At 46.2% G+C, this 26945-nt stretch overlaps 1 protein-coding gene across 5 annotated transcripts in view; it reads right to left on the bottom strand.

The window, feature by feature from the left end:
- Positions 1–19390: 19390 nt before the first annotated feature.
- Positions 19391–26945, bottom strand: part of TLN2 (talin 2) — a 183322-nt gene continuing 175767 nt past the window's right edge. For 4 of the 5 annotated variants that reach the window (XM_081838619.1, XM_081838620.1, XM_081838617.1 and 1 more), the window contains exons 53-57: positions 25143–25268; positions 24432–24494; positions 23193–23375; positions 21828–21953; positions 19391–20937 (exon numbers count right to left, since the gene is read on the bottom strand). In XM_081838619.1, the coding sequence (XP_081694745.1) occupies positions 20809–20937; positions 21828–21953; positions 23193–23375; positions 24432–24494; positions 25143–25268 (627 nt within the window). In that variant the 3' untranslated portion in view covers positions 19391–20808. The remainder of the gene's footprint in view (positions 20938–21827; positions 21954–23192; positions 23376–24431; positions 24495–25142; positions 25269–26945) is intronic. The other variant, XM_081838621.1, reaches the window with a different exon arrangement.

The following is a 26945-nucleotide window of genomic DNA, read 5'->3' as shown; positions in this document are numbered from 1 at the left end:
AAGTTGCCAAAATCAAGAAGCAGCTTGGAGTTCAAAGCAAACACTGATGTGTTTAGCATAACATCAGGGTGGAGAGCTCAGAAACAAAAGCTCAGCTGTATTTCTTTGGAGAGTGGCATCTTGTGATGAGCTGTGAAACTATCCCCCCCTAACCCTCCACCCCGTGCCCCAGTAGGCCAGATGATGGGTTTATATAGCTTTTGTACCAGTTTAAGCCTCTGAACATGATCCAGCGAGTTAAATCATTATAAGAGTTGGGGAATATTGAACTTTATCCTTCAGTTTTTCACAGACATTATTATGGACAGGTGTGCAATACTCTAGCTCTTTTACCAATGATCACTACTTGCTGTTTCTCTCTTTTAGGTGCAAGTTTAATTTAAAACTTGCATTTGATCGGATAAGGGGGCATTCTTTTCCTTCCATTAATTTTTATTTGCTTTTGGTTAATTGTATACTCTGCCAGTTTGATTTTATGGGCCGCATCTGTTTTATATGACAGGGGGCAGGTCTACACTTGTGGTTTATAATGTTAATAATGCGCTATTAAAATGTGGCACCAAAGGGTGCTGCAGAGCAATGAGCCACTGGCAATAGGGAAACTGCATGTTAAAGGTAAGGTGATGTTTTAGAACAATATATCTAATATCATTCAAATAATGTTTGAAATATCCATGCAGGGATTCATTGTTTTATTTTTTGGTTTCAAACCCTGTATGTTTTACAGTACATTTGTTTTATTTTTCTATAAGTTGCCTTCAGTCATTTTTGAGAAATTTTATAAAAGAAGAAATTAAGAAATTAAGAAATGTAATAAAACAACAAAACTACCACCACCGTCCCTGTGGATTATTGACATCTCTGTTCACCTCTAAACCTTCTGCATGCTTTTACTCTGCAGCTGCCTTTTGCTGATTAACAAAGTACAAAGAAACAGGGCAGTGGTCCTTTTGGTTAAAGGCCTACAGGGAAAACCATCCTAGGATCAGTTATTAGGAATCCAAAAGGTATCTCAGCAACTACTGGGTGTGAAACAGCAGCCTTTTCACAGCATGGTGCCTCCAGATGCAAGTAGCCCTATTGAAGATGGAAAGACTTGCTTCCGAGTAATCATGCATATGATTGCACTGCTAATCCTCATGCACAAAGATAATTCATCTGCTGTCAGTTCCTTCTAGGAGAAGGGAAAGGATTCCTTCTAGCACCTGCCCTAAAAATGACAGCCATCTCTCCCCAAAACACAGGAGTCCTGCCAAACTCACAAGGGGTGGCCTTAGAAGAAGCTCATCCTGGCTGACTGCTATTCCATGTTGCCCAAGGCAAAAGCTACAACACACACTGCAAAATCCAGAAAAACCTCATTATTTGGGAGCTGATGAGAGTCCCAAAACAGCTGGAGGGCACCAGGTTGGTGAAGGCTGCCTTAACAACTCACCAGTGGGGCACAGTTAGGCTTGAGGGCACCTTGCAAAAGATACATATTTAAGAGGCTTTGAGAAGATGAAAGACATCAATGGAGCAGATATGTGTATTGCTAGACCGGAAGGTCATCTTAAAAAGCAGAGACATCACCTTGCCAACAAAGGTCCGTATAGTGAAAGCCATGGTTTTCCCAGTAGTGATGTATGGAAGTGAGAGCTGGACCATAAAGAAGGCTGATTGCCGAAGAATTGATGCTTTTGAATTCTGGTGCTGGAGGAGACTCTTGAGAGTCCCATGGACTGCAAGGAGATCAAACCTCTCCATTCTGAAGGAAATTAGCCCTGAGTGCTCACTGGAAGGACAGATCCTGAAGCTGAGGCTCCAATACTTTGGCCACCTCATGAGAAGAGAAGACTCCCTGGAGAAGATCCTGATGTTGGGAAAGATGGAGGGCACAAGGAGAAGGGGACGACAGAGGACGAGATGGTGGGACAGTGTTCTCAAAGCTACAAACATGAGTCTAACCAAACTGCGGGAGGCAGTGGAAGACAGGAGTGCCTGGTGTGCTCTGGTCCATGGGGTCACGAAGAGTCGGACACGACTAAACGACTAAACAACAGACTGGAAGGGAGCCTTGGTGTGTAACAGAGTGTTGGACTAACAACTGGGAGGCCAGAGTTTCAAAATCCCCACTCAAGTCCTGAAGCCTAACCTACCTCACAGGGTTGTTTTGAGGAAAAAATGGGGAAGAGGGGAACTAAATATGCCACCTTGTGTCAGGGACTGGCTGGATGAGGAGGAAAGCACAGAGGGAGTGAATTGGATCCAGACTCCTGGTGGTGGGAGACTGACCACACCTCAAAGTTGGGGGGACAAGGTGGGAAGTACTGGAGGCTGGGAGACTGATGAACAGGAGGAAACAGACAGGGTCCTCTGCACACGGCAGAGGCAGGAATCAGACTTGACGGATCTCTGACAGCCTGCAAACCCCGCCTCTTCCCAGAACAAGGCGTCCATTGCATGTTACTTAGCAGAGAGCCAGGCAGAAACAGAGTATTAGTTCATATTAATACAAATCATATTCGCATTAATGCAAAGCATCCTTACAAAATCATCAGAGTAATCATGGCTCATTACTGCACCAAACACCGCCCTCTAGTGGGATGAGGCAAGAATCCTCCACCTGCTTCCATTGGGGCTGCTTCCTTATTGGTGGAATAAGAAATAGATGCTACCCAGCTTGAGTGCAGTTTGAAATCAGGATTCACCGGGGCTCACAACTGAACTCTGCTTCCTAGGGCAGAGAGCAATGGAACCAGGGAATAAATCTGGGGTTTTCAGAATGCTAAGCCCCATCTCTGCCTCTGAGCTTTGCTACTTCTCAAGGTAGCATACCTGGTGTTTCAGAGTACCATAAACAAAACAAAGAAGCAAAAAAGGTGGGATCCTTGCTCCAAGGTGCTTGCAATCTAGATGTGAATAGCAGTGGCAACATGAAAGGAAGAGAGAGGCAGTGGTGAAACAGGGAACAAGTATGGGAAAATGCAGTTCCATGTGTTGGAAGTGCAACAGCAGAGATCATTCAGTTATTTCTGTTGGCGTTAAAGTCAACTAGCCAAGAGGGGGATATGTGGAGTGCTACTTAGCAACCAAGCAGAGTAATTCCTTTGTGTGTGTGGTTGAACCACATCTTGCTATGTAAAAGGCCTGAACTAAGAATGACAACACCTCTTTGCCCTTTTCTCCTCAGATTATATAATATTTTTTATCATTTTTCTCCATAAAGTGTTGTCAGGATTTATTTTCTTCCTGGACACTGCCTGTGTTACTTAAGTAACTTTTGCTCACATCATGTACATAGCCTTCATTTCTGGTTTTGTTTGCTGAGATGGAAAATCCAGGTGGTGCCCCCCGTACACTAACACTAATGAACTTTGGAAGAAGCTGGGGGTACATAATCCTATGGATGCCCCATTGAAATGAATAGAAGCTGCGCTGCTATTTTTCTCGAACACCTTCCTCGTTCTCTCAGAATGGCAGTGGCACCCACCTGAGAGGGGCCAGAACTGAGTTCCCGGGAGTTCCAACTGAAAAAAGCCCTGGGAAGCTGTGCATTCCTGCGTGGCACTCACTGATTGCAGTGGGGCTTGCCCCATAGAGCTCAGTGCCCCTGTCTCAGCTGCCTGTCTCCCACTCTGCCACCTTTTGTGGCAGCCACATTCAGCTGCCTCCACCTCTCCTTTTGATCGGGCAAGAATCCAGCAATGCGTTCGACTCTCTAGCTCTGTGCAGCAGCCTCCTGCTCACTGCATAGCTACTGCTGCCAGCTCCAAAGTATATAGTTTACTTTAGCCAAATCAAAATGGCTACCACAAAACTGCTCTTGTATAAATACAAGGAGGGGCCCAGATGGCAAACGTGCGTTTATAAGCAAAGAGTGCCTTGTGATGAAGCACAGGCCTCACTAAACAAACAAGAGAGAAAGAGGAAAAAAGAGAAAGAGAGAGAGAGAGATTGGGACCTTCTGTTGAGATTTTGGAATAAACGAACAAAGGCATGTTTTGCCAGTGCCCATCTCAAGACAAACACAGGGTTGGGACACCCTTGCCCTATCCTGGCTTTTCAGCTGCTGTGAGAATTCCAGGGACAACCTTCCAGGGTGCAGCTCCCCAGATCAAGATGGAGCCAAGACGTGGGGATGAACGGTTTGGTGGGGAGCATCTGACACAGGTTGGCTGGAGGCAGAAGGAGAGCAGAATCTGGGGCAGGTGGAACACTAAGGGTGAGGGCTCCCAAGGAGAGTGGGGCACATTTGACAAGTTCAGTTTCTCTCAATTTCTTATTTTTTCCAAACGTAAGCTCAGTTCTCCACATTTCCACATCAGTTTGCTTTAGAAAAATGTCCTCTTGGAAATTCATCAGCATTTTAGTGCAAATTTCTCCTTTGGATGCAGTTTTGCCTAATTTACACATTTTGGCAAAGCAATTTTCCCCAATATAGTGCATTTTTGTATGTTATTTGCACTAATATATGGTATGCATTGCTATGCATACTTTGCCCTAGTATCTGCATTTTTGTAAACACTTGTCTGGATAACTGCACTGGAAAATTGAGAGAAGCACAAACCTTTGTGGGTGGCAGCATTTTGGTTTTCACATTGTTTTGGAAAGTGCAAATCAGGCAAGTTCACCTTCAGATGTGAACTGATCAAATTTCTCCTCTATACTCCCCACCAGTCATGTCCACTTCAATAGACCATTTCCCAGGAAAGCTGTCCCCCTTCTCTGCTCCATGGCACTGTGTCCTTCTATTCACCCTCTACTCTGCTGGCCATTTGTTTCAACGACAGGAGAACTTGCCCAGTGGTTTGTTCTCTGTGGGCCAGCTCCTTCTCCCTCCCCACAAATCTGATGCTTTCAGTGGTGGCCAACATCCCAGACACAAGGGGGCTGCCTTAGTGGGCCCTTGGTCCTAGGCAGTGAGATGCAATGTGGCTGCCTCAGTGGAGGTGTGGGCCTTGACATTGCCTCAGGGATCATTGCTGCCACTGCTGTCTGGAGGCCCCCAACACTCTGAGAGCCATGATGGACCAGCCCAGGGTCTTCTGCCCCTCAGGCCTGTGAAGTGGGCACCTCCTGCTTGTACTTCGGTTAAGGGTGCAGAGCTGAAACGTCCCTCATTGCAACCTCCGTCCAGCCTTGTCACTTGAGGCTTTGGCCTCCTAGCCTTGGCCTGGCTTCTTTCTACTATCTGAAGAGAGAATTGTCTGTGGCCTAGTAAGAAAGTCTCAGGAGTGTGACGCTACAGCCCCTTCTAACATTAGAAAGAAGTGGTCACATGGAGAAGTCTGGCTACTCTATGGTGTCTAACTTGACCCCCACAAAAGCTCACTTCAGACACTCACTTCATACATGTGAGGGAGGAGAAACATACACTGTAGGCTGCTGGTAGAATGGGCAAGGTGATATACCCGAGGGGGCAAAGCTCATGAGGGCAGAGTCGCCATACAGCAGGGATTTCCAGGCCATATTTGGAATACTGCAGTCAGCAGCAGCGAACAGGTGGAAATCAGGAAAATGCCTGGGAGATTCCGGACATATGGCAACCCATGTTGGCAGTGTCGTTTTTTTGCCAATTTTCCATAAAAATAGCTCAAAAACACTGTTTTCTTTTTACCCACAACTTTGCCCCCCTCAAAAGGCTGAACAACTTTTCTTTGCAGAATATGGCAACCCTACATGAGGGAGTCCAAAGTGTGAGAGAGGATATAAGTGGAGGATGAGGTGGGAAACATCTGTGACACTCCAGATGTTGTTGGACCTTCAACCTCCATCAGCCCTCACAACCAGCATGACCAGCACCAAAGAGGAGACAGGTAACCCAGTCGTCCCTGGAGGGCTACAGGTTTCCCACCTGTGTGAACAGAAGCACAGCTACAGAGCCCATCTTGTGAATGTTGAACTCCCTGCCACACCACTGTAGGAACCCTCCCTTAAACAAACACCACGGAAATGCACAGGATGTTAAATTCTACCACCGTTATTGAGCTTTTGGGGTGATCTTGCAAGCTCAGGAATGTGGGCAGTCCTGACTTCACAGCTGAACGTTTCTCCACTGCTCTATGGAGGCGGTGCTGCAGTCTGGTTAGGTACAGCCTCTCTCTCAATCTCTGACTCTCTGGCTGTTCTTTCCAGTGACCTGTGAATGATCAAGGAAAAATAAAAAACGAGGAGCTCGTTTTTAATATACCCTGGCATGCTCCAAAGATCTATTAGCACATAAACAAAGGCTGGAGTTTGCCTTTTATAGATTTAGGCTGCCCCGTGCCAAGGAAACAGAGCCGGACCTGCCAAGCTTCATTGCAAACAAAGTATTCAGATGCATGTGGAGTTGCAACCTCAGCTGAGGTTTATGGAAGGGGCGGTGGTTGCAGGCGGAGGGGGGGGGGGGAGGCTGCGGGGTGAAGAGAGATTTTCCTCCATCACAGGGCTGTTGCTGAAGAAAGGGAATCAAACTGAGGATTTCCTTCAGGATTGCAAGAGAGGATGAAAGTTTGAAAATTCCCCAGCTCTGTTCTTGCTGATTATCAGGCTCATTCTCCCTCTCGCAGCTGATGTTATTTGCATTTTGGTTTGGCTACAACCTGTAACTGAATTTGATTACTGTGCTTTGAAAACACTGCAACTTAAGATGAAAATATATACTTGGTGTCATGTGGAATTTGGCCCTCAATCTCATCCAGTGAAGGGCAGTTTCTTGTATTCTAAGGGTGGCCTGCTAGATGTTGTTGGACTACAACTCCCATCATCCCTGACCACTGACCGTGCTGGCTGAGCTGATGGGAGCTGGAGTCCAACTACCGCTTGAGAGTCACAGGTTAGCCAATCCTGACAAATGGCAACTAGATTTAAATGTCTTAACCCTCCATCTGCAGTTGAGCAAAGCACAAGTCAAAGCATTATATTGTGCTCCCTTTGAATGCCAAGTGCCTTTTGCACTGAATTTACAGTTTCTTCCAGGCTTCTAATTTTAGAATTACATCCTGTGTACACACATAGCTGGGGTTATTCTTCCTCTCTTGGGAGGCTGAACTGTGGCTGTTGTTTCTAATTCTTCGCTGCCTCCTCCTCCTTAATTCTCTTCCGTCCCTTAAAAAAACACTTCAAAAAACCACACCAAATCTTACATGGTTACTATGCACTCTCATACAGCTTTCATAGCGGAACTTCTCCACTGGGTTGTGGTCATTAGTAGGAAGGGACTATTTAAAGCGTGAGGAGGGGGGGGGGCATTGTGGTTCAGTTGCAGAGCATTTGCTCTGAGCTCAGTCTCCCCCATGACATCTCCTAGTAGGGCTGGGAATCTCCAGGAGAGCTGTCTGAAACCCAGTCAATGCAGACAACACTGTGCTAGCTCTGCCAACGACTTAACTCAGTATAGTTCCTATACCTGTGGCCCTTCCAATGCTGTTGGACTCTATGTGCTTCTTGCAAAGGATCTCCCACTGGTTAAACGTTGGAAACGTTGCCAGAATTTTCAGCTTATTCCTTTTGCAGTCTCTCTGCAAAATTTGCTGCTTTGACTGCAATCTCCTCACAAGTACAGGCAGCCCCCTGTTTAAGCATGTTCATTATGTGTGTGACTGTCTATACGTGCATCGTGCCGAATCCAGAAGTGACCTGGAAATGTCATAAAGATATCACTGAAACGCCACTAAAAGGGTGGAGCTGGGGCGGAGTGGGGTGTTTGCAGGCAACTTCAGTGGGTTTCAATTATACACTGATGCTTGTGGTGCCTCAAAAGGTAACACCAGTGTAAACAGGGGGCTGCCTGTAAAGTGTGTTTGTTTGCATGTGCATGCAGTTTTATTCTGCCACATCTTTGCCACTGACATGGTTGGATCATCCATTCACTTCACTGTGCAGACAGACACAGAAGAATTACCGTATTTTTCGCTCTATAACACGCACCCGACCATAACACACACGTAGCTTTTAGAGGAGGAAAATCCGTAGGCATGCCACCCGTAGGCATTCCCTCCATAACATGCACAGACATTTCCCCTTACTTTTTAGGAGGAAAAAAGTGAGTGTTATGGTGCAAAAAATATGGTATGTGCCATCAGAAGAGCTTGTCTCTTATAAGCTTTCTGCCTATTACTCATAGGGACAAGGGCTTTGTTATGGCCACTGAGATGTTGGAGATGAGGTGAGTTTTGTACCAAGGAGTATCCTAGGAGCTTTTATTCTCCTGAGCCTCCGAAAAGTGACTTCTGGTTGGCCAGATCTAGTGAGTTCATATAATTTCACTAGGTTAAGGTAAAGGTAAAGGACCCCTGGAAAGTTAAGTCCAGTCAAAGGCAACTATGGGGTTGCGGCACTCATCTCACTTTTCAGGCCAAGGGAGCCAGCATTTGTCCATAGACAGCTTTCCGGATTATGTGGCCAGCATGACTAAACCGCTTCTGGTGCAATGTGACATGGTGACGAGTGCCAGAGCGCATGGAAACGCCATTTACCTTCCCGCCATAGCGGTACCTATTTTTTTTAAATGAATATTTATTAGCATTTTCAATAACAACACAAGAACAAAAATAGACCAAAAAAAAAGAGAGATAAAAATACAAAAATACAAAAATACAAAACTTAAAAACAATTAAAAACACATAAAATTTCAATTGCTTATTTTCTTTTAATTTGCTTCTCAGACCTCCTCGCACCTCCCCTTCTTGTATTCCAATTCAAATTATTAGCTCAGCAAATCCTTATTACTTATTTCTCAACTTTAACTTGGTAATTTATTTTAACATGTTATTATTTTATTTTTTCTCTTTCATCCATTTCCTCAATTTATTTTTACAAACCTTATTTTCATTTAATTTAGATCATTTTAAAGACCAGTTTTAGCTTATCCAAACTTAAACATCAATACTTATACATCAATACTCATTCTTAAACATTTTTCCTAAGGTCGACCAAAATTCCCTTCCACGACTTTCCCAATTTTCATACGAATAATAAAACAAAATAAAGATAAAGCAAATTATAATTATGTACCCTTTGGATTCCCAGCCTCCACCCACCCCTTTCCCGGTTTCAGTCCCCAGCAAGTGTCCATCAGTATCAATATACTATTAGCCTGGAGATCTCACGTCCGAGGCTCTTAAATCTCTCTCAATTCCTCTCTGCCGGCCTTTTTGATACTCCTTAATGTTGAACCCCAAATCTCGGAGAAGCTCCGGCCCAACAGGATCCATGTTTCTTCCAGCCAGACCTCCATACTTAAAAGTAAAGCCTATGGGGTATTCCAAATCTTGTTTCATACTCCTTTCCAGTCCAAATGTCCCCAAGGCTCCAACTTCCACCTTAATCAAATTTATAATCCTTCGGTCTTCAGATCTCCACATAAGGAGATCTCTCAATTTTTCACTCTCCAATTCAGGCCAGACTTTCCACATCAAGTTTTTATTTTCCTTTGCTGCCATCATGTCAGGCCTCAAATTACAGCTCTCCTTTGACATCTGCAGAGTTACAGCTCCTCCTTCCTTTTCTTCAGGGGCAACATATGTCTCCTTTTCCATGTTCTCAAAGCTCTCAAGTTTCTCTATTTGTCCAATTGAATAGGCTTCCTGTTTCAAATCCTTATCAAATTCAACAATGTTATTTACTGTTAAGTCCAGAGTTGTAACGTTTGTAGCCAAAACATCAATTTGGCCTTGTAACTTTCCCAAGAGAACAAATGCTCTATCCAATTCAGCCTGGATTTTCCCTCCTCCAGCCATTCTTGTAGTGTCCCTAAACCCCCTCTAGAGGGATTTTGGTTCCTTAATGTTCCTTTCAGCTTAAATCCAAAAAACAAATTAGTTTGTATCAGCCCTTCCTTATTTTCAACAAATTGTAACAAATATAGCCAGCAGAAGCAGCAGAAACAAAGTTCTCTTTTCCCGTCTTGACAGCTAACTTGACAGCTGTCAAACTCTTCAATACTTCGTCAACAGGCTCTCTCGCGGGACGCTCCCGGGTCCGGGGGGGGTGGAACTTCAACTCCCAAAATTAGTTCTTCATCCTCCAGTAAGATTTCTTATAATGCCAAACCGTGAAATTAAAGTCTTTTACAAGAAAGAAAAAAAAAAGGATTCTCTCGACCTTAGTTGGCAGGTCCTTTGCTTTAAATTATTTACAAAGAGGGGGGGCGGACTTCCTTTTTAAACCTTCCCCGCTCGTGCCTAATTCATCAAAATTTTCTTTAAAATTCCAATTTCCGTATTACTCACGGGTTGTTGCTTTAGAGTCCAATTGTTCAAAGGAAAAAGTCAGCGCTCTCCGACAATGGCATTGCGGCTTCACTCCGCAGAAGAAGCAGTCTACTCTCAGCACCGCGCCGCACCCCGTCCCCGTTCCGGAGCCTTTAAAAAGGCTCCTTCGCAGTTTGGGGGGGCACAAATGGTGCCTGCCGAGTCACCACGCTCACAGGCATCCGCGCCTGTGATTTTTAAGGGTCCCCGCGTCGCCGCAGCGGCAAGACCCGATCCTGTGGAGCCGATTCCCTCCGGAGCTCAGAGGGAATCCGCCATTAGTCGATGGCGCTAACCCGGAAGTCCTATGGCGCTAACCCGGAAGTCCAGCGGTACCTATTTATTGACTTGCACTGGTGTGCTTTTCAACTGCTAGGCTGGCAGAAGCTGGGACAGAGCAACAGGAGCTCACCCTGTTGTGCAGAGCCGAACTGCTGAGCTTCCGATCAGCAAGCCTGAGAGGCTCAGTGGTTTAGACCACAGCGCCACCCGCTCCCATTTCCCTGGGAACACAAACCAATGCATGGAGCTTTCTGTAGAGCTGGGGAATTGTTTTGGGGTTTTTGTTGGCAGGGGTTGTTGCTGTTTTTTATATTTGTATCTTTATTTTAAATCTTAGTACAATGTATGTGGAAATTGTTCCATTTGGTTGTATATTTTTGATGTTTTATTTAGTGTTTATAACTATTTTTCTTGTGTTATACTTAGTATATTTTTCATGTTGTGAGCCACCTTGAGCATGGTTTGAGCTGTGGAAAGGTGGCATACAAATGAAATGCTCTCATAATGAAATAATCATGATCACAAATCAGGAAGCCAGTTCCCTATCTCTCACTTCAGTACACCAGATTTTGCTAGGAAGGAATTCTTCGCCAGAAGCAGCAATAAAATATGGTGAGGTGGCTGTAAGGAATGTAGCTACTTGAGAGGTCTGAAAATTTTACAATCCAGGCCCCAGAGGAAGTCGGAGGGAAAAAGAAAAAGAAAGAGGATTTTTTGTGCTTTTTAGTGGAAATAGATATAGGACTGTGGTTTTGCATAATTTATTGGTGCTCTTAAAGATCATGTTTTGAAAAGCAGTGACAATTGGAAAATGCTAGAAGAGAAAGACATTTATATTTTCTAGGTTGGATGAAAACAACAGCAACACCTAAGTGGTTCTTTTGAAAGCTCACATTTTGGATTCCTTTTTCAGAAAAAGGGGAAGCTGCTGCTTTAAAAGCCAGTTGGCATCCTGTGGCAGTCTGAAAGCAGAACACCCTAAATGTCTGTCTCAGCTGCAGTTTTGGAATGCATTTGTGAGGCAAACCTTCTTCTGCAATCACCAAATATGGAGCTGCTCCAGGATTCCCACAGGCCTGCAAGGAGCCTGGTCTCACAGGGAGCTGCTTTCTCTGTCCCTGCAACCACTAGACAGATGACAGAAGGAACAATCCATTTCTCTTTTCAAAGGAAGAAAGAAGCTGGGGAGACCAATGTGCACTCCAGTAGATGGCCCTCCCATTAGGAAGAGTGAGGCAATGGCCTTGGGCAGCAGATACTGGGGCAGCAGCCGTGGCCCCCATCAAACTTTTCTTCCTGATCCCCTGGACATTCTCCTCTGTTGGGAGATCAGAGCTATGTTTCCCACACGTGCTCCCCCTAAGCTAACCTGCTGCTGCCTTCAGGTCCAGCGGAGGAGGCCACCCCATTGTCAGTGTTGCAGTAAGATTCAACATGGGCAGGGGACACAATCTTGTATTTTGCTTCAGGCAGCAAGATGTCTTGGGCTGGCTCTGTTCAGTGGCAGAGGGTCTGCTCAGTGTCTAAGCTTGGAGCAGCTGCTTTTTAATGAAAACTTGTGGCTCTTTGGGCATCTCTGCTTTGGGTGAAGGTGTGTCCAGACATTCCCAGCACCCAGAAGTGGCATTATTAGGAGGCAAAGGGAGGGTACAGTCTCATGTGACAGAATTTGCAGCATTCCTGGGCTCCTTTGATGCTGATACCCATGTACAGAGATAGCTGCAGACGGTTCATGCAAGTTAGGTTAGATCAGGATGGGGAACATCTGAGCATTGTCCATGCTGGCTGGAGCTGATGGGAATTACAATCCAACAGCAGCTGGATGGCATCAGGACCCCCACCCCCACCAGAGGAGCAGAGATGCTTCCCTCCCTCTCTGGAAGTAGTAGGTCTTAGGGTCATCCAATGAAACTTACTGGCAGTAGATTCAGGGCAGGCAAGAGGGTGGCGGGTGGGTGTGACCTTTCCACGCAATGCATGGCATTTGCTGTCACCATCCCAGCTTTAAAAGGGGATAAAGAAAAAAATCATAAGATGTAGCAATGGCTACTAGTCAAGGTGATGACTAAAATGGAGTCTCTGTGTGCCAGTGCAGTATATCTCTGGATAACTGGTACAAGAAACAAAGGACAAGTGAATGTTGTTCCGCTCAAGCCCTGCTTGTTGCCTTCCTAGAGGCACCTGTCTGGCCAAGATGGACTCAGTTTAGAAGACCCGAGAACCCAGATCCGAGAGCCCAGCCCTTTTCTGGCTCCTCTTTCCATGTGTTCTAAAAGTGAAAGTGCTACACGTTGTATTTTGTACTCTGGTGTCTCTTTCCCAAGTATATAAAGCATAGCACCCACCCAACTTCTTTGATGCTGGAAGTGGATGCTAGATGGACGCCAGCCCAGTTCTGGGTAGCTTTGTCCAGTATTGGCTCCTGGCATTTAGAGCATCCAGTTCAAAGCCACCAACAGTTCTTCAAGGGCAGCAATTGTAGCCCGCTGTGATTACCAAAAAAGAAAGAAGCCCATGCCAGATAAACATGTGGAGTTATATTCCTCATGTCAGTGAATTGACTATTTGATTAGCATGAAATGCTAACCCTTATCCATAGATTCTGCAATGAAATTACCATTTAGACACCAGTCCTTCAAATGCCATTGGCTTGAGAGGTTGGTTATACAATTAAACCACTATGATACCACTTAACAGTCATAGCTTCCCCTCACAGAATCCTGGGGTGCTGAAAGTTTTTAGGACACCCCTATTCCTCTCATTGGGCCAGTATTTTTTTAAAAAAAGAAAAGAAAAACAGTGCTGGTATACACCATGAAGTTGTTACAGTAAGCACCACACTGTTAACATTTGGGGAAAAAGGTGTCAGTACTGAGTACTCTTGAACACCCCCCCCCCCAAAAAAAGCACTGCATAGGGCCATAGTTCCTGGGATTCTGTAGGGGACAACTTATGGGGGCTGTGTGCTAAAAGGGGATGGAGCAAAGGAGGTGGTGTCCTTAACTTTATACGAGACACTGTCTTCCAGTCCCGCTAAAGCCAGAGGTTTCTATGCGCCCACATTCATCGCTTTATCCCGGCAAGCAAAGGCACCAGCACAGTTCTTGGGTGCATTGCTGCAGGCAGAAGCACTTAAGGAAAACAAAGAGCAAGGCCAGGGAAGGGAGTCCTGGTGACTGGAGAGAGAGAGGCCTGCAGGGCCGCACCCAACACATGGCCCTGAGGCTCCTAACCCCTGAAATTTAGCAAGCTAGCAGAGTGGATGGCAAGCTGCCAAATACCAGTGAAGGAGCTAGCAGTGCTCTGGCATTGACCCCTTCCCTCAGCTTCAGCTGGGCAGCCATTTTGCTGGCTCATTACCTAGCCCCTGAGGCAACCTGAAGAAGCTGCCTCAGGTGGCAAAAACAGAAGAGGCTACCACAGAAGCCTACTCTAAATAAACAATCAATCAATCAATCAATCAATCAATCAATCAATCAAGTCCTTTTGTTCCTGTTCCAATCCTTAACAACACCCTATGGTATGCAGCCTTGAATGTCAGAAGAGCCTGGCTATTGGATCAGTCCAAATCCCCATCGAAGTATATTCTCCACAGTGGCCACCCAGATGCCACCAGCAGGACACAAACACAGCAGCAGCCCTCGCGGTACTCTCACACTTTCTTTAAAGAGCGGGAATATGGGCAAGTATACGCACAAATTGGGAGCATGTGTCAGAGACAAAAAGCTTCTTTCGAAGAACGAAAACCTGGAGGGCAGCAGATGCCAACATGCATTTAAGGAATGTCACCCCTCTGTGAGCCAAAAGGAATACCAAACATGTTCTGAATTCCTGCATCCTTTGAGGGACCAGCTGGTAATGAATTGTTTTTATTGAGCTGCTCAGCCATTCAGGTTCTGAGCAATCTATGTGTGGAATCTGCCTCCTCTCAGATTCCCTCAGATTCTACTTAACCCTGTTTTGTCAGGAAAGGTGGCTTTAAAAAACAAATAGATCACCTATCCACTTTGCATGGTGTATACGATCAGAGACAGGCTGTGCAAGAGAATTTTCAAACAGTGCCCCTTTGTAGAATGAGAAAAGGACACACCTCTTCTCACAACACATAAACAAACTGTGGAATTTGGTACCACATGGTATGATGATGGTCACCAACCTGGACGGCTATAAGAAGGGGTGAGACAAATTCATGGAGGCCAAGGGCACTAGTGGTGACAACTCACAATGGCTATATTACCTGTTAACCTCCATTATCAGTGGTAGTGCGCCTCTGAGCACCAGTTGCTGGAGAACACTGGCTTGGCATGCAGAAGGCCCCAGGAGCATCTCCAGGTAGGGCTGGGAGAGACTCTGGTTGCAAATCCTGGAGAGCTGCTGCAAGCTAGTTTGGACAATATTGACCTGGACAGACCAATGGTCTGATTCAGTATAAGGAAGCTTCCCTGTGTTTAGCCCACCCCTTGTAAGTGGGATGGTTTGAGCATGTACTGTATGTGAGAAGATAAAGTTTGGGATATAGGAGGAAAGGGAGATTTCCCCCCCTTTTTTCCAGGTCTAAGTTTGCAAAATGGTTCTAGAGCTGAACTCTGTCTCACATCTAAGATTTCTGGATTTGCCTCTAAAGCCCATATGGTCTTGAAATAAACAGCACTTACCAGATTCCCAGTGTGTTTGGCCTCAGCTGATTTTTTGAGCCCTATGTGCCTCTGCCCTATTTTCTGCAGATGTTAACATTTTGCTGCCAAATTTTGGAGAAACAAAACCCGCATGTTTCATTATAGACTCCAAGCAAGCTAATGAGTAGCTTGTAGTCCCAACCATAGTTTGCTTTGGCTTTCCTTTACAGATGAGAATCCAAAACCATATTATTGTAGGCCATTTCCTGCCACTTAATTTTATAATACTGTTATTAAAAAATAAAAAAGGGATGGAATCTGTCTTCAGTAACTGCACCAAAAAACGGAATAGTGCCACTGGACATTTCTGTGATGGGATGTCCAAGCCTCCCTGCTCAAGCATCTAACCATACTTAGCACAGTACTCTTGTGTATTCAAAACATAAATTATGGGGGGCGGGAATCAGTCTGGAGGATACTTGTAGGTGCATTCTAAACCCATGATTCTGTGTATATGAGCTTAGAAACTGCAAGAGAAAACCTGTTGAACTGGTCAGGTTAGTTTCTTTGTAAAATAACGGCCTGAGCTGGCCAGTTAAGTACTTCCATTTACATATCCAAAGAACTAGTCCGGTTGCCCAAGCGACAAAAGGCATTTCTTCATCTCACCTGGATGGATGCCCTATCACCTTGGAGACACAGAGGCTCATCTTGCTTGTGTGGGAACCCCCCCCCCCAGCTGTGGTGAGGCAAGATCTTTTGGGGTGTTACTGCTGTAACCCTTCCATGCTGTGCTCAGGATGTATACATGTGTAAATAAAACCCTGTATTCTAAGGACACCACAGTCTGCATTGGCCTTCATTCCAAGGAAACTGAAGGTATGTACAACTGAGGTATGTACAAACCTCCCTGGAGTCTCTTGCTGCTCAGAGGTGTGTGCAACACTATTTAAGGCTTGGGTATCTGAAGAAGTGTGCATGCACACGAAAGCTCATACCTAGAACTAACTTAGTTGGTCTTTAAGGTGCTACTGGAAGGAATTTTTTTATTTTGTTTTGACTAAGGCTTACAAGATCATTCATGTTACACAGCATAGGGCGAGAATTCAAAGTTGCGAGAATTCAAAGCAGAGTTGCTCAGCTATGAAAGCAGCCCTGAGACACATGGTTGAGAGCAGCCCAGGTGGGCACAGCTCTCTCCAAGCACTCTCTTGCCTCGATTCTGATGGCAGGGCCAGGCCCCCACGGCCTAGCCTTGTTTCCCTCGCTTATGGGTGACCTCTTCACCTGTTTCCAAAAGCTTTCCCCAAACCACAAGCCCTGGACTTGTGGAATGAGTAAGGAATGAGACAGGGAAATGCACTGGAAACCATGGAACAATCACTACTTGATACTTCATTTAAGCTGGCACCTTCTGTGCCACCTTTTAATCACGGGCTGAAAACCTGCCTATTCAGGCATTTAAGAATACCTTCCAAATGGTTAATTGATGTCTTGTTTTAAACGTTTTTACATGGTGTTTATTGTAGCTTTATAATTTTAAAGATAGCAGTGTGGTATACAGGCAACCCCCTGTTTCTGCAGGGGTTGCGCTCCACGTCAAAGTGTGTGTCTGTGGAGCATGCCTAGGCCCCTCTTCTGCATCCAAAAGGACCCGTGTTTGTGGTTGCACATCAACTGGATGTGCCTAAAATGGCAGACACCTGTATACATTTTTTAAAAAGAATAAACAACCTCCATGCACACAGATCAGCATGAAGTCTCAATGAAGAGGTTGCCTGGAAGAGCCCAGCGCTAGTTGACTAAGATATCTTTCTTTCCCGGGTTGGGACAGACTTGCCAGGCAGCAGCTGGTGAGAGTACAGATGTATGTCTAAGAAAGAAAGAGAGCCTGTGCCATCAAAAGTTTTATTTATGGTAAATACAAAACAGTTTTGTGGGCCAGATAAATAGTGTACATACAGTGTAACATCAAGACAGAGTGTGCGCTCCTCTCGTGCTTTTCCTTGCGCAGGCGACCTTGCAAACAGGAGCACGTCGTCTCTGTCACCACACAAGTGTCTGAATCATTTAGAAGTTCTTCGGTGCTCACACCAACATTCAGAGTTTGGCAATGTCAATAGTGGTTTTGTTGAAGAACAGAAACAAGGCTGACAAGCAAGTCCTGAATCCCAGTTGTTTGCAAATGAGAAATTTTACACTCTTCCAAAGGGAGCAGGGGTGAGGCTTGGATTTGGGTCATTTACTGGAGGCAGGGGAGGACCTGTGGAGACGTTAAAGGCAAAGGTGGTTCCTCATGGAAAGATGCTCAGTTGCTAAACAGGTGTTTGCCATGTCACAATTCTCTTTAGAGATTCTTAGAGCACTTGGGGGGGGGGGGGATTTAACTGCCCAAGAAGAGCCATGCTAGGAGATCAGGGGATGGGGTGAAAATGGGCACCACCCTTCTTTAGTGGAAATTTTTCCAAGTCTGCTTCACTTTCTTGTTACTGCTGCAGGTGATAAAAGCCAAGGATGTTAAAACTCTTGATGTCAAGGTCACCTCTTTGCTTTATGCTTGGTCCAAGGCATTTGGGGGCTAGAAGGAGAACCAAAAGGGTCCTCTGTGCACAGCAACACTATCTATCCAGATGCTCTCCTCCTGTGCAAGCCTTTCTGAAGCCTCCCCTTCATTTCAGTGGGGCTTGTGCAGGTGACCTTCCTGATTCTTTGACCTGCATGGAGGGAAATGGGTGTTTTCTTCCCACAGGCCCCAAATGCCTTGTGCTGGTTCTGCTCACAGAACAACTCCCCCCACTCCAAACACTGCACTTTGAGTGGTTGCACCTCAAATTTTAAATGCGCAGGGACAAATTAAAAGCATTTTGAGAGCCTAAGCCCTGAGAAAATATTCTTGGGTGTGTATGGACCATGTTTGCTGAAACATCAGAAGCTGCAGAGGAGGCGAGGGCAGCTGAATAAGCTTCTCAGTGGCTGGGAGTGTAACAATGATGTTCCACAGAGTTCTTGGACCCTCCTCCATGATTTGGAGAAATGGAATAAATTATGGAAAGGAATTAATCTCACAGAATGAATTATGAAATGCACTCAATTTGTTGCAGACTTTCAATAACGTTTTAAAATACATTGCCCTGTACAAAGCCTTCAGAGACTGACAGTGGGACCTCCCTCAAAGAGGGGTCCAAATCTGCCAGTACCCCAAACTTTGCTAAAGTTTTCTATATTTGCCAAGGATTCTGCAGTCTGACAGACCTTAAAATGCTTCAGCATCAGAGACGAGACAAAGTCTTTAAAAAAACAACTGCTGGCACAATGACATTTCCTAAGGAAAGGCTAAAATTGTACCATATGTACCATAAATTATAGCCTAGCCTTACAGCAAGTTGTTGGCAACTAGAATCCTGTCAAGGCCTGAAGTAGACTGCGGATTTGGAAGGTCCCTCTTTTGCATTCCACCACCAACAAATCAATTTCCTGCCTGTCCCACAGTCATTTGGCCAGCCCTTGGGGAACAATAAATGAAACATGATGCACCCATTTCCAAGAGAGTGATAAGATGATAAAGATGCTCTGATGGGCTGTAGCTCATCAGGCTGCATTTGGAGGAACAGTCTATATTAAGGAAAAAAGAAAAAGAAAGCCACCACTCACTTCTCTCTATTTGGAAAGCCATTTTTTTAGGGTGGGGAAGAAGAGCCCCCATTTAGCTTTCTTCCTGCTTAGTCAGCGACAGTCTTCATGGGGCTGACACCTACCCGCAACTTCCCACCTGCTGTCTGAAATAATCCTGTCCACAGGCAGCTCTACCATTTCTTCCAGAGCTTTCTGTGAACCAGGCAACACAACCCCCATTTCTTCAGGCCCAGCCTGCACCCCACCACAGGCAGGCAAGGCCTCCGCTGGAGCTTTGCATATCACACCTGGCGCCCAAGGCTTGCACAAGATTTCAACTGCGTTCGGAGAGCATTATTTCTGCAAAAAGTGTAACTAAGCCAGGAAGGCTGCTTGGTGCAATTTGGAGCAGGTCAGCTAATTTCATGGCATTCAGGTGGACTTGGGAAGGAAATTCTTTTCCAGCCAGTAGACTGGGAGGCTTGTTCTGAAGACTATTGCCACAGTCTGAGCATGATAGATAATTATGATGATTCACAACCTCCAGTTTAGTTTCCCCATTTTCAGTTGTGTGGCAAAGTCTGTTTGTATGAGAAACATAACACTGTAATGGTATCTTGTCTGAGGATTTATGCCACATTGGGTGAAGAACATTGCAATACCTTTGAAACAGCATTTTCTTAAGTTTATTTTTTCTAGAATGCTGTTCCTTGGATAGCAACACAATGATCATCTCCCAGAAAAATACTGTTTTACTGGCCAGCCGTTAAATTTCCAGATATTTTTCTTCACAGTTGATAAAAGCAGCTTTTGATTTCCCCTGCAAAATGTAACATTTGTAAAAAGTATGGGGGAGGGGGCAGTGGGGAGGAGAGATTCCACAGAAAAAGGATAAATGGAAGTACATGCCACTGGTCCTCATGGACTCCTCCTTTTTGAACTTAGGTGGTAGCACAAACCCTAGAAAACCTAAATGGCTGCTTGGGGGCAATGTGGGGCAGTGGTCTGCTAGGTAGCATCCTCTCTGATATTACACCTCATGGATCACATCTAGCGATGATCAAGCACAAATTCATAATATAAGCCAGTTCTTCACTAAAATGAGAGAGAAAAGCTGTTGAGTTTAGGATTGAGATGTGTTTTGTACTGGTACTGACCAGGGCTGATGGGAATTGTAGTCTCAAACATCCAGAGGGCCACAGTTTAGCAAAGGCTGATTTAAGCAAGAGGTATACTTAAACAAAAAGGCATTTTCCTTCATGAACCTGCTACTCTGCACTTTTTAAAAAATGAACGCCGATTCGTCTTTCTTGGGTTACTTTATTCCCCCCAAAAGGATAACTATTCTAATTCCTTGTGGGCTAGAAACCTGAATCCACCCCCCAAAGGAAAAAAAAACCACTGTACAAAGAATGGGGTGACGCGTGGCAATGTGCCAATATGGATACTTCTAGTGCAAACAGTTACCGAGAAAGTTCCCCCAACATTTAGAGCGAACCAGCCCTATATGACACTGGAGAGGGCAAATACTTCCCCTCCATGAAGCCAACACATTCAAATGTCTGGTTTCTCTGGGACATGGCTGCTGCCTCAGTCTTGGAAGGAAAGAGGGCACAAGAAAAAGAAAGAAAGAAAGAAAGAAAGAAAGAAAGAGGAAGAAGAAAAAGAAGAAAACCCACCAGCAGTTCCATTTGGGTAGCTTATTTGAATCATGGACTTCTAAACACCGTTTTCTTACATATTATAATACCAAAGTCCTTAATGCTAGTCAAGAGAATAATAAATAGATCAAAACTTCTGATTATGATATAATACTGACTTTATAACCCCTTGTGTAAAAAAGTGAGGCTCTCTCTCCTGAGATACAGCAAGTAAGGGCAGGGTGGGTGGGGGGGGGGAGAGACCATAACACTGTACCATCAGTCGGTTGAGCAGCGCACCGTAGCTGAAGAGTCGAGAAACAACAGCCCACCCTCTGCTTCTCTCCTGCCCCAAAACCTATTTCAGGAAGTGCCTGGTAGTTTCTTCATCTTCTACCCCTTCAGTTCAGGTTTCTTTCAAGCAAAACCACCAGGGAAAGGTTAGCCTTCATCTTCCCGCAGTTCAGTAGGGAGAAATTTGTATTGCTGCTGACGAATCTGGGCCAGCTTTTTCCTCGCCTCTTCCAGCTCCCGTTCCTTCTTCAGCATCTCCTCCTGCGCTGCAATGATCTAGAAGAATGAAGGACAGTGATGGTGCCACAGAAATAAACGATGACATAAATAAAATACAGTACGGTCGGATCTTACCCAGGGGTTCAGTTCCAAGGGTTCCACATATACCTGAAAACGCGTGTACTCAAAGCCATGTAAACACCCCCACATGAGCATACCTAGGGCTCCAAAGCTGGAAAATGCGGTGCAAAAAGAATTCTTAAGCTCTTTGCTTTGCTTACTGGGCAAGGCTCCACACAGCACACCTGGTCTGGGATGCCCTCATGAGATCTCATGGGGCCATCTGAGATCCCCCAAGAGCTCACACAACCACCCCCAGGCTTCCAGAGCTGGTGTGCTGAGAGGGCCTTGCATGGTAAGCAAGGCAGAGAACTTAAAGCTCCTTTCACACCAGGAAAACCTTGCAGACATTTAATTCCTGCAATTTCAATTGGATGGCCTTCAATCGTGCAAGGCTGGAATTGCACAAGTTATATGCGTGTTAGATGTGATCATACTGTACGTTTAGGCTGATTGCAATCGCTCTGCACATGCAGGGAACTGAAACTCAACAGATTTCAGAATGTCATACAGAGTCTCATTTGTTTCCTGCTTGGCAGGGGGTTGGACTCGATGGCCCTTGTGGTCTCTTCCAACTCTATGATTCTATGATTCTACTTTCAATGCCATTCAGAGTCTCATTTTTCATAGAACCCAAGGTGGCAGGCAGGCATGAGGTCCTCCATCCAGGCAGTGACCAGGCCCAGCGGGACACATTCAGCCTCTGATCCTTAGGTTATCTACTTTTGCTGTCACATAACCTACTGTATTATATGGATTCTTCTCAACACGGTCTCAGCAGGAGAGAAAAGGTGAAAATGACGGACAGGTGAAAGATTATTACTGACCTGTGCAATGCCTCCCACAAACTTTGTTTTCACCACGACATCGTCATCGTCAGCCTTACCAAACGCCGCCTTCTGGGCTGCCCTGACCAGATTATCCGATGCACGTTTGACAGCATTCCCTGCGGCCTACAGAAGGAGCAGATAAAGAAGTTAGCAGTATCAATGGCCAGGGATGATGACGGTTGCATTTCAGCAACATCTGGAGGGCCAAAGGTCCCCCACACCTGGTGTAAGTCAACCTTCTCCCACCTGACATGCTCCAGATCTTTCTGGACTCCCACCATCCCTGCTGGCTGGGGCAGATGAAAGTCCAACAACACCTGAAAGACACCAGCTTGGGGAAGGTGGCTCTAAGCTTTTTTGGGTGGTGGGGGGTCTGAAGGGTCTCATGCTCCTGCACCATCTCCTCAGGTCATATTTGGAGCCTTATCTCTGCACCCTTTCAACTCTAAAACCAGGCAGGGGCACTATATGAAAGTTGGTAACCAGATCTTAAGCCATTTCTGCCTTTAAGATAAGAATGAGGACCGAAAACTGAGCCCAGAAAGGAATAGCAAATAAACCCACTGGAGTTTCACGTGAAAAAGGATCTCTATCTTGATCCCACCAGGACTTTACCCTGGAGCCTGCTGGCCATTAATGCCACAAAGCATCCAGTTCATTTAATGAACTTTTGCAGCGAGTCCATTGCCACTTATATCAAGCTTTAGAGGAGCATTCGGAACTACCATTAGAGGGCATATGTAGTGCAACTCAAGAGTGAAGTGGTAGCTCCCTTATCCAGGCATCACTCCAGCCATGAACTTGCTGGTTGGCCTTAGGCAATCGGTGGGAACCTTTTTGGCCCTGTGGGTTAGATCTTTATCTCACCTCAACTTTTGAGCGCCATCATTATGAAATCAGATGTTTGACAGGTGGATAGTCCTATCTACTTCGACAAGTGGGCAGGACCACCTACCTATCAATCATCTGATGTCAAAATGAGGTGAGGTGATTTGTTAGGGGCAGCGGTCTCCCCAACCCATCTAAATTTCGGGGACGATAGTGACCAAGCAGGACCAAACTCCCCATGGATCAGCTGATGGACAGGGAGTTCAATCCTGCCTTCTGCAGGCTCACTTATCTAAGTTGTATCTCTACCTCCCCCATGTGTGATGTCAAGAAGGGGCAGGTAGGCGTGGTAGGCTAAACCAGGCCTTAGGCTCCCCAACCCTGCTAGATGGAGGTAACAAGACTGACCTACATTGCAAGGCTGTTGTGCTGAATCAATGCAAGGCACGGTGAGGATGCCAAACCTGACCTCCTGCATCAAGTGAAGCAGTTTTCGCAAAAGGTGAGAGATTTGAGCCACGCAACCTTCCTTACCTGCAGCCTCCTCATGGCCTCCGAGTCCTGGTCTGCTTTCACTTTACAAGCCACCAGCAACTGTGCTGTGGACGCTGCCACTTGCTTGGCAGAGGAGATCAGTTTCTCCTCGCTGGCGTGGCCTTGGACTGAAGCATTGGCCGCTTCGCAGAGGTTGCTGGTGGCAGCTGCCACCATTCGGGCCTGGAAGGGGCAACAACAGAATATCAGGCCTGGCTTTATTGCTGGGTCAGGCCAATGGTCCACTAGGCTCAGTCGGGGTCAGATGAAAGAAAATCTAAAATGCCAGGATCTGTGCTGGAATCATGTCCAGCAGCAAAATCCATCTTCTGGTCTTCTGCTTCCCTTGACCTCCCAGTGAAACCCTGTCTGATCCTAGGGCCTCAAGGTCTATAGAGAAGGGTGGGAAGGGAGAGAGGCAAAAAGTGTGTGACTCTCTCTGCCTTTATACAGTATGCTGCACCCCAGTCAAACAAAATGCAGAGGTTTCTATTTCATATTTTGCCCCCCCCCCTAAAATTTATATCCCGCTTGATTGTAAAAACAAGCCAACTGCCCAGGCAGTTTACAAAGGTTTCACACCCACCCACCCTTATCTCCATCCACAGAAGCAAGAAGCATTATCACAGTTCAGTGGGGTGTAGTCAGTAAGGGGGTGGACCATTTCAAATCCCCACTTTGCCACAACTGCCCCTCAGCCCAGGGCCTAGCCTAGTGGGCTGCTCTCAGTGGGCTGCTGTGAGGATGGAATAGGGTGTGGAGAGCCATGTACACCACCTTGAGCTCCTTTCTGGGAAAGGTGAGGTGTTAATACAATAAATAACAGGTAGCACACCAGAAAAGCTAAGCAGAGCCTGGTATGGTTTCAAATTGGATGGGGAACCGTGTGCTGAGATTCTTGCATTGCAGGGAGTTGGACTAGATGGCTCTATGATTCTATGAAAATAAAAAAGGGCACAATCCAGCCAGGCAAAAGTGCTCAAGGGCCCCCAAAGCAGGGGTAGCAAGGGCCATGGCCCATGAGGGAGTCCCAGGGAGGCTTGGGGGGCTGCATCCAATCCCCTACCCTCTGCTTCAACAGGAAATATGAGGGCCTGAGCCTGCAAAATATGAGGGCCTGCAATGCTTCTGTCCCAACTGCAGAGCAACAGGGGGGTGGGCAGATCTGATCAGGCCAGCAGAGGGCAGATGGTGGCTACCTTTGAAAAGGTGGAAGGAGAAAAATCTGGACTAACTCACAGCAGAAATAAGTCCCTGAGACCACTGTCCATCATCAGCTGCATTGGCAGGGATGGCTCCAACCTAGAAACACAGTTCAGACAAAATCAATTAGCAGGAATAATTAATTAAATTAACTGATTGATTAATTAATTAATTATTAATTACTTATGTGGTGGGATTGATAGCATGAAAGCAATGTTTCATAAAACATTTAGATGGCTTTGGGCCTTGCATCAACATCTGGGGGAAATGGGACAGGGTACATGAGCAGCAGCTGCCTTATGACAAACGGCTGGGCAGCATTATGGGCTGCAGCTGAACTTGCCCTCAGGTGGGACTGGGAGGTTAAACCAAAATGCACCTGGAAATCTGCTCAGGAGCTCTCAGTGCTTTTCGCTACAGGAAAGGCTCCCCCAGATCCACCTGATGGCAGTTAAAAGTTATACCACGAGGCACTACAAGGCACCTTGGGGCACTTAGCTTAACTGTGAGGCCACAAGGCAATTGTCTCATAGCCATAAGGGCTGCTGCATTGGTGTGTAAAGCTGCAAGAAATGAGACACAGCAAGCTATGCTGCAACTGAACTGTATCGGGAGACAGGCAGATGATGGGACGTTACTCCCGTACAGCTGCCCCGGCATCTGTTCCCTGAACTCCACCAGCCGAGGTGTCATCTCATAGTTAAAGTGGTGACTTACATTTTCATGGGCAGAGTCTTGCTCACTAACCTTGCCCTGGGCAACCAGCTCCCTCTGAGCTGCAGACGCGGACTTGACAAGCGCGCTGGTGGCGGCTGCAATGGATTTAGCTGCTTCAAGGATCTGCTCTTCAAAATCCAGGGTCTCGTCCGCCTGCTGTAACCAGAAGAGGAGACTGTCACCTACAGTTCTCTTGAAATTTTAGCAGTTTTGCCCTTGCCTGATGAATACTCAACTAGGGGGTTTGGACCAAATGATGCTTTGAGTCCCTTCCAACTCTATAGCTCTATTCTATGATACCATTAAAATAATAATAAAGGAGCAGGTAGAGGCACATTCCACACAAGGCTCTCTCAGTCTTCCTGTGCCAGAAAAAGAATGCAATAAGAGAGGAGGATTAAGCAAAATACTGGCTTTATTTGAAAGAAATGTGGCAGGCCTATTTCTGCTGATTTGCTGCTTGGTTAGTCCAGTGGTGACATGTGCCCCAGGTCTAGGGCAGGGATCATGCTCAAAAGGCATCCCATACCAGAGGTCATGTGGTGTTAATGGACACCACTAGTAGGATAAGCAAGGGACGCGGGTGGCACTGTGGGTTAAACCACAGAGCCTAGGACTTGTCGATCAGAAGGTTGGCAGTTCGAATCCCCACAACGGGGTGAGCTCCTGTTGCTCGGTCCCTGCTCCTGCCAACCTAGCAGTTCGAAAGGATGTCGAAGTGCAAGTAGATAAATAGGTACAACTCTGGCGGGAAGGTAAACGGCGTTTCCGTGTGCTGCTCTGGTTCGCCATCAGTGGCTTAGTCCTGCTGGCCACATGACCAGGAAGCTGTACGCCGGCTCCCTCGGCCACTAAAGCGAGATGAGCACTGCAACCCCAGAGTCAGTCATAACTGGACTTAATGGTCAGGGATCCCGTTACCTTTACCTAGTAGGATAAGCTACCAGCATGTAGCCTGTAAGGCACTGGTGTTCAGGTGGGGGGTTGGGATGTTCTATGGGGCCACAGCCTGATCCAAGTACAACAGCAATACTACCACATACCAGAATATGGGTGTGTGTTTTTTTAAAAAGTTCCAGAAACACGTCTCCAAATGCTTGGGATAAAGGTGGGTCTGACATCTACTGATGACTATTGCAGCAAGTGATTTGATGGTGTTGGGTGGTGAAGCTCCTGCCAGGCTTTGGGTGGTGCAGCTCTGGAGCAGGCATGAGGAACCTGTGGGCCGTTCAGAGTGGACTGGCCCAAGTCATTCTGCTGCAGAGGGCAAATTTATTCCAGAAGCCAACCAGACTGGCTGCTGAATCTCACTTCAGCACTGGCAGCAGGACACTTGGCACAGCTTTCTCCACTGCACCCAAGGATGCAGCAGGCTTGTTCATGGGGTGCAAGGCACATGGCAGGGGGTGCAGAGTTCTGTCCGCTCCATGCGCCTCAGCAACTGCTGCCTGAGGCAGCTATGTCACTCTGCTTAATGGTATGGTTGGCCCTGCCTATGGTTTGTTGATGTACCAGCCCCATCTGTCATGGCTCATGGTCAGGAATGATGGGAGTCCAACAATGTTCGGAGGGAGACCAGGTTCCTTCCATATGTGGTGCAGAGAGGCGGGGAAGGCAAAAGGCCCCAGAAAGAAGGAAGCAGGACCTGAAAGGGCAGAAGGCCAAAGAGGGCAGGAAGGAAGACCCCTTGGAGGGGAAGGTGTGGGACTTGAGGGATAGCGGGTGCAATTAAAAGAGGGGGGAGAGAGGGAAAGAATCATCAGTGGTAAGAGTTGCCTCTGGCCAAGAGCTACTGATACAAGGACATGGTTTGAAATATTCCCCACCCCTGAA

Source organism: Podarcis erhardii (assembly GCF_964252035.2).
Source record: "Podarcis erhardii genome assembly, chromosome: 14".
Classification (NCBI taxonomy): domain Eukaryota; kingdom Metazoa; phylum Chordata; class Lepidosauria; order Squamata; family Lacertidae; genus Podarcis; species Podarcis erhardii.
Note: the sequence above shows the minus strand (reverse complement) of the source record. Positions and strands in the feature narration are given on the sequence as shown.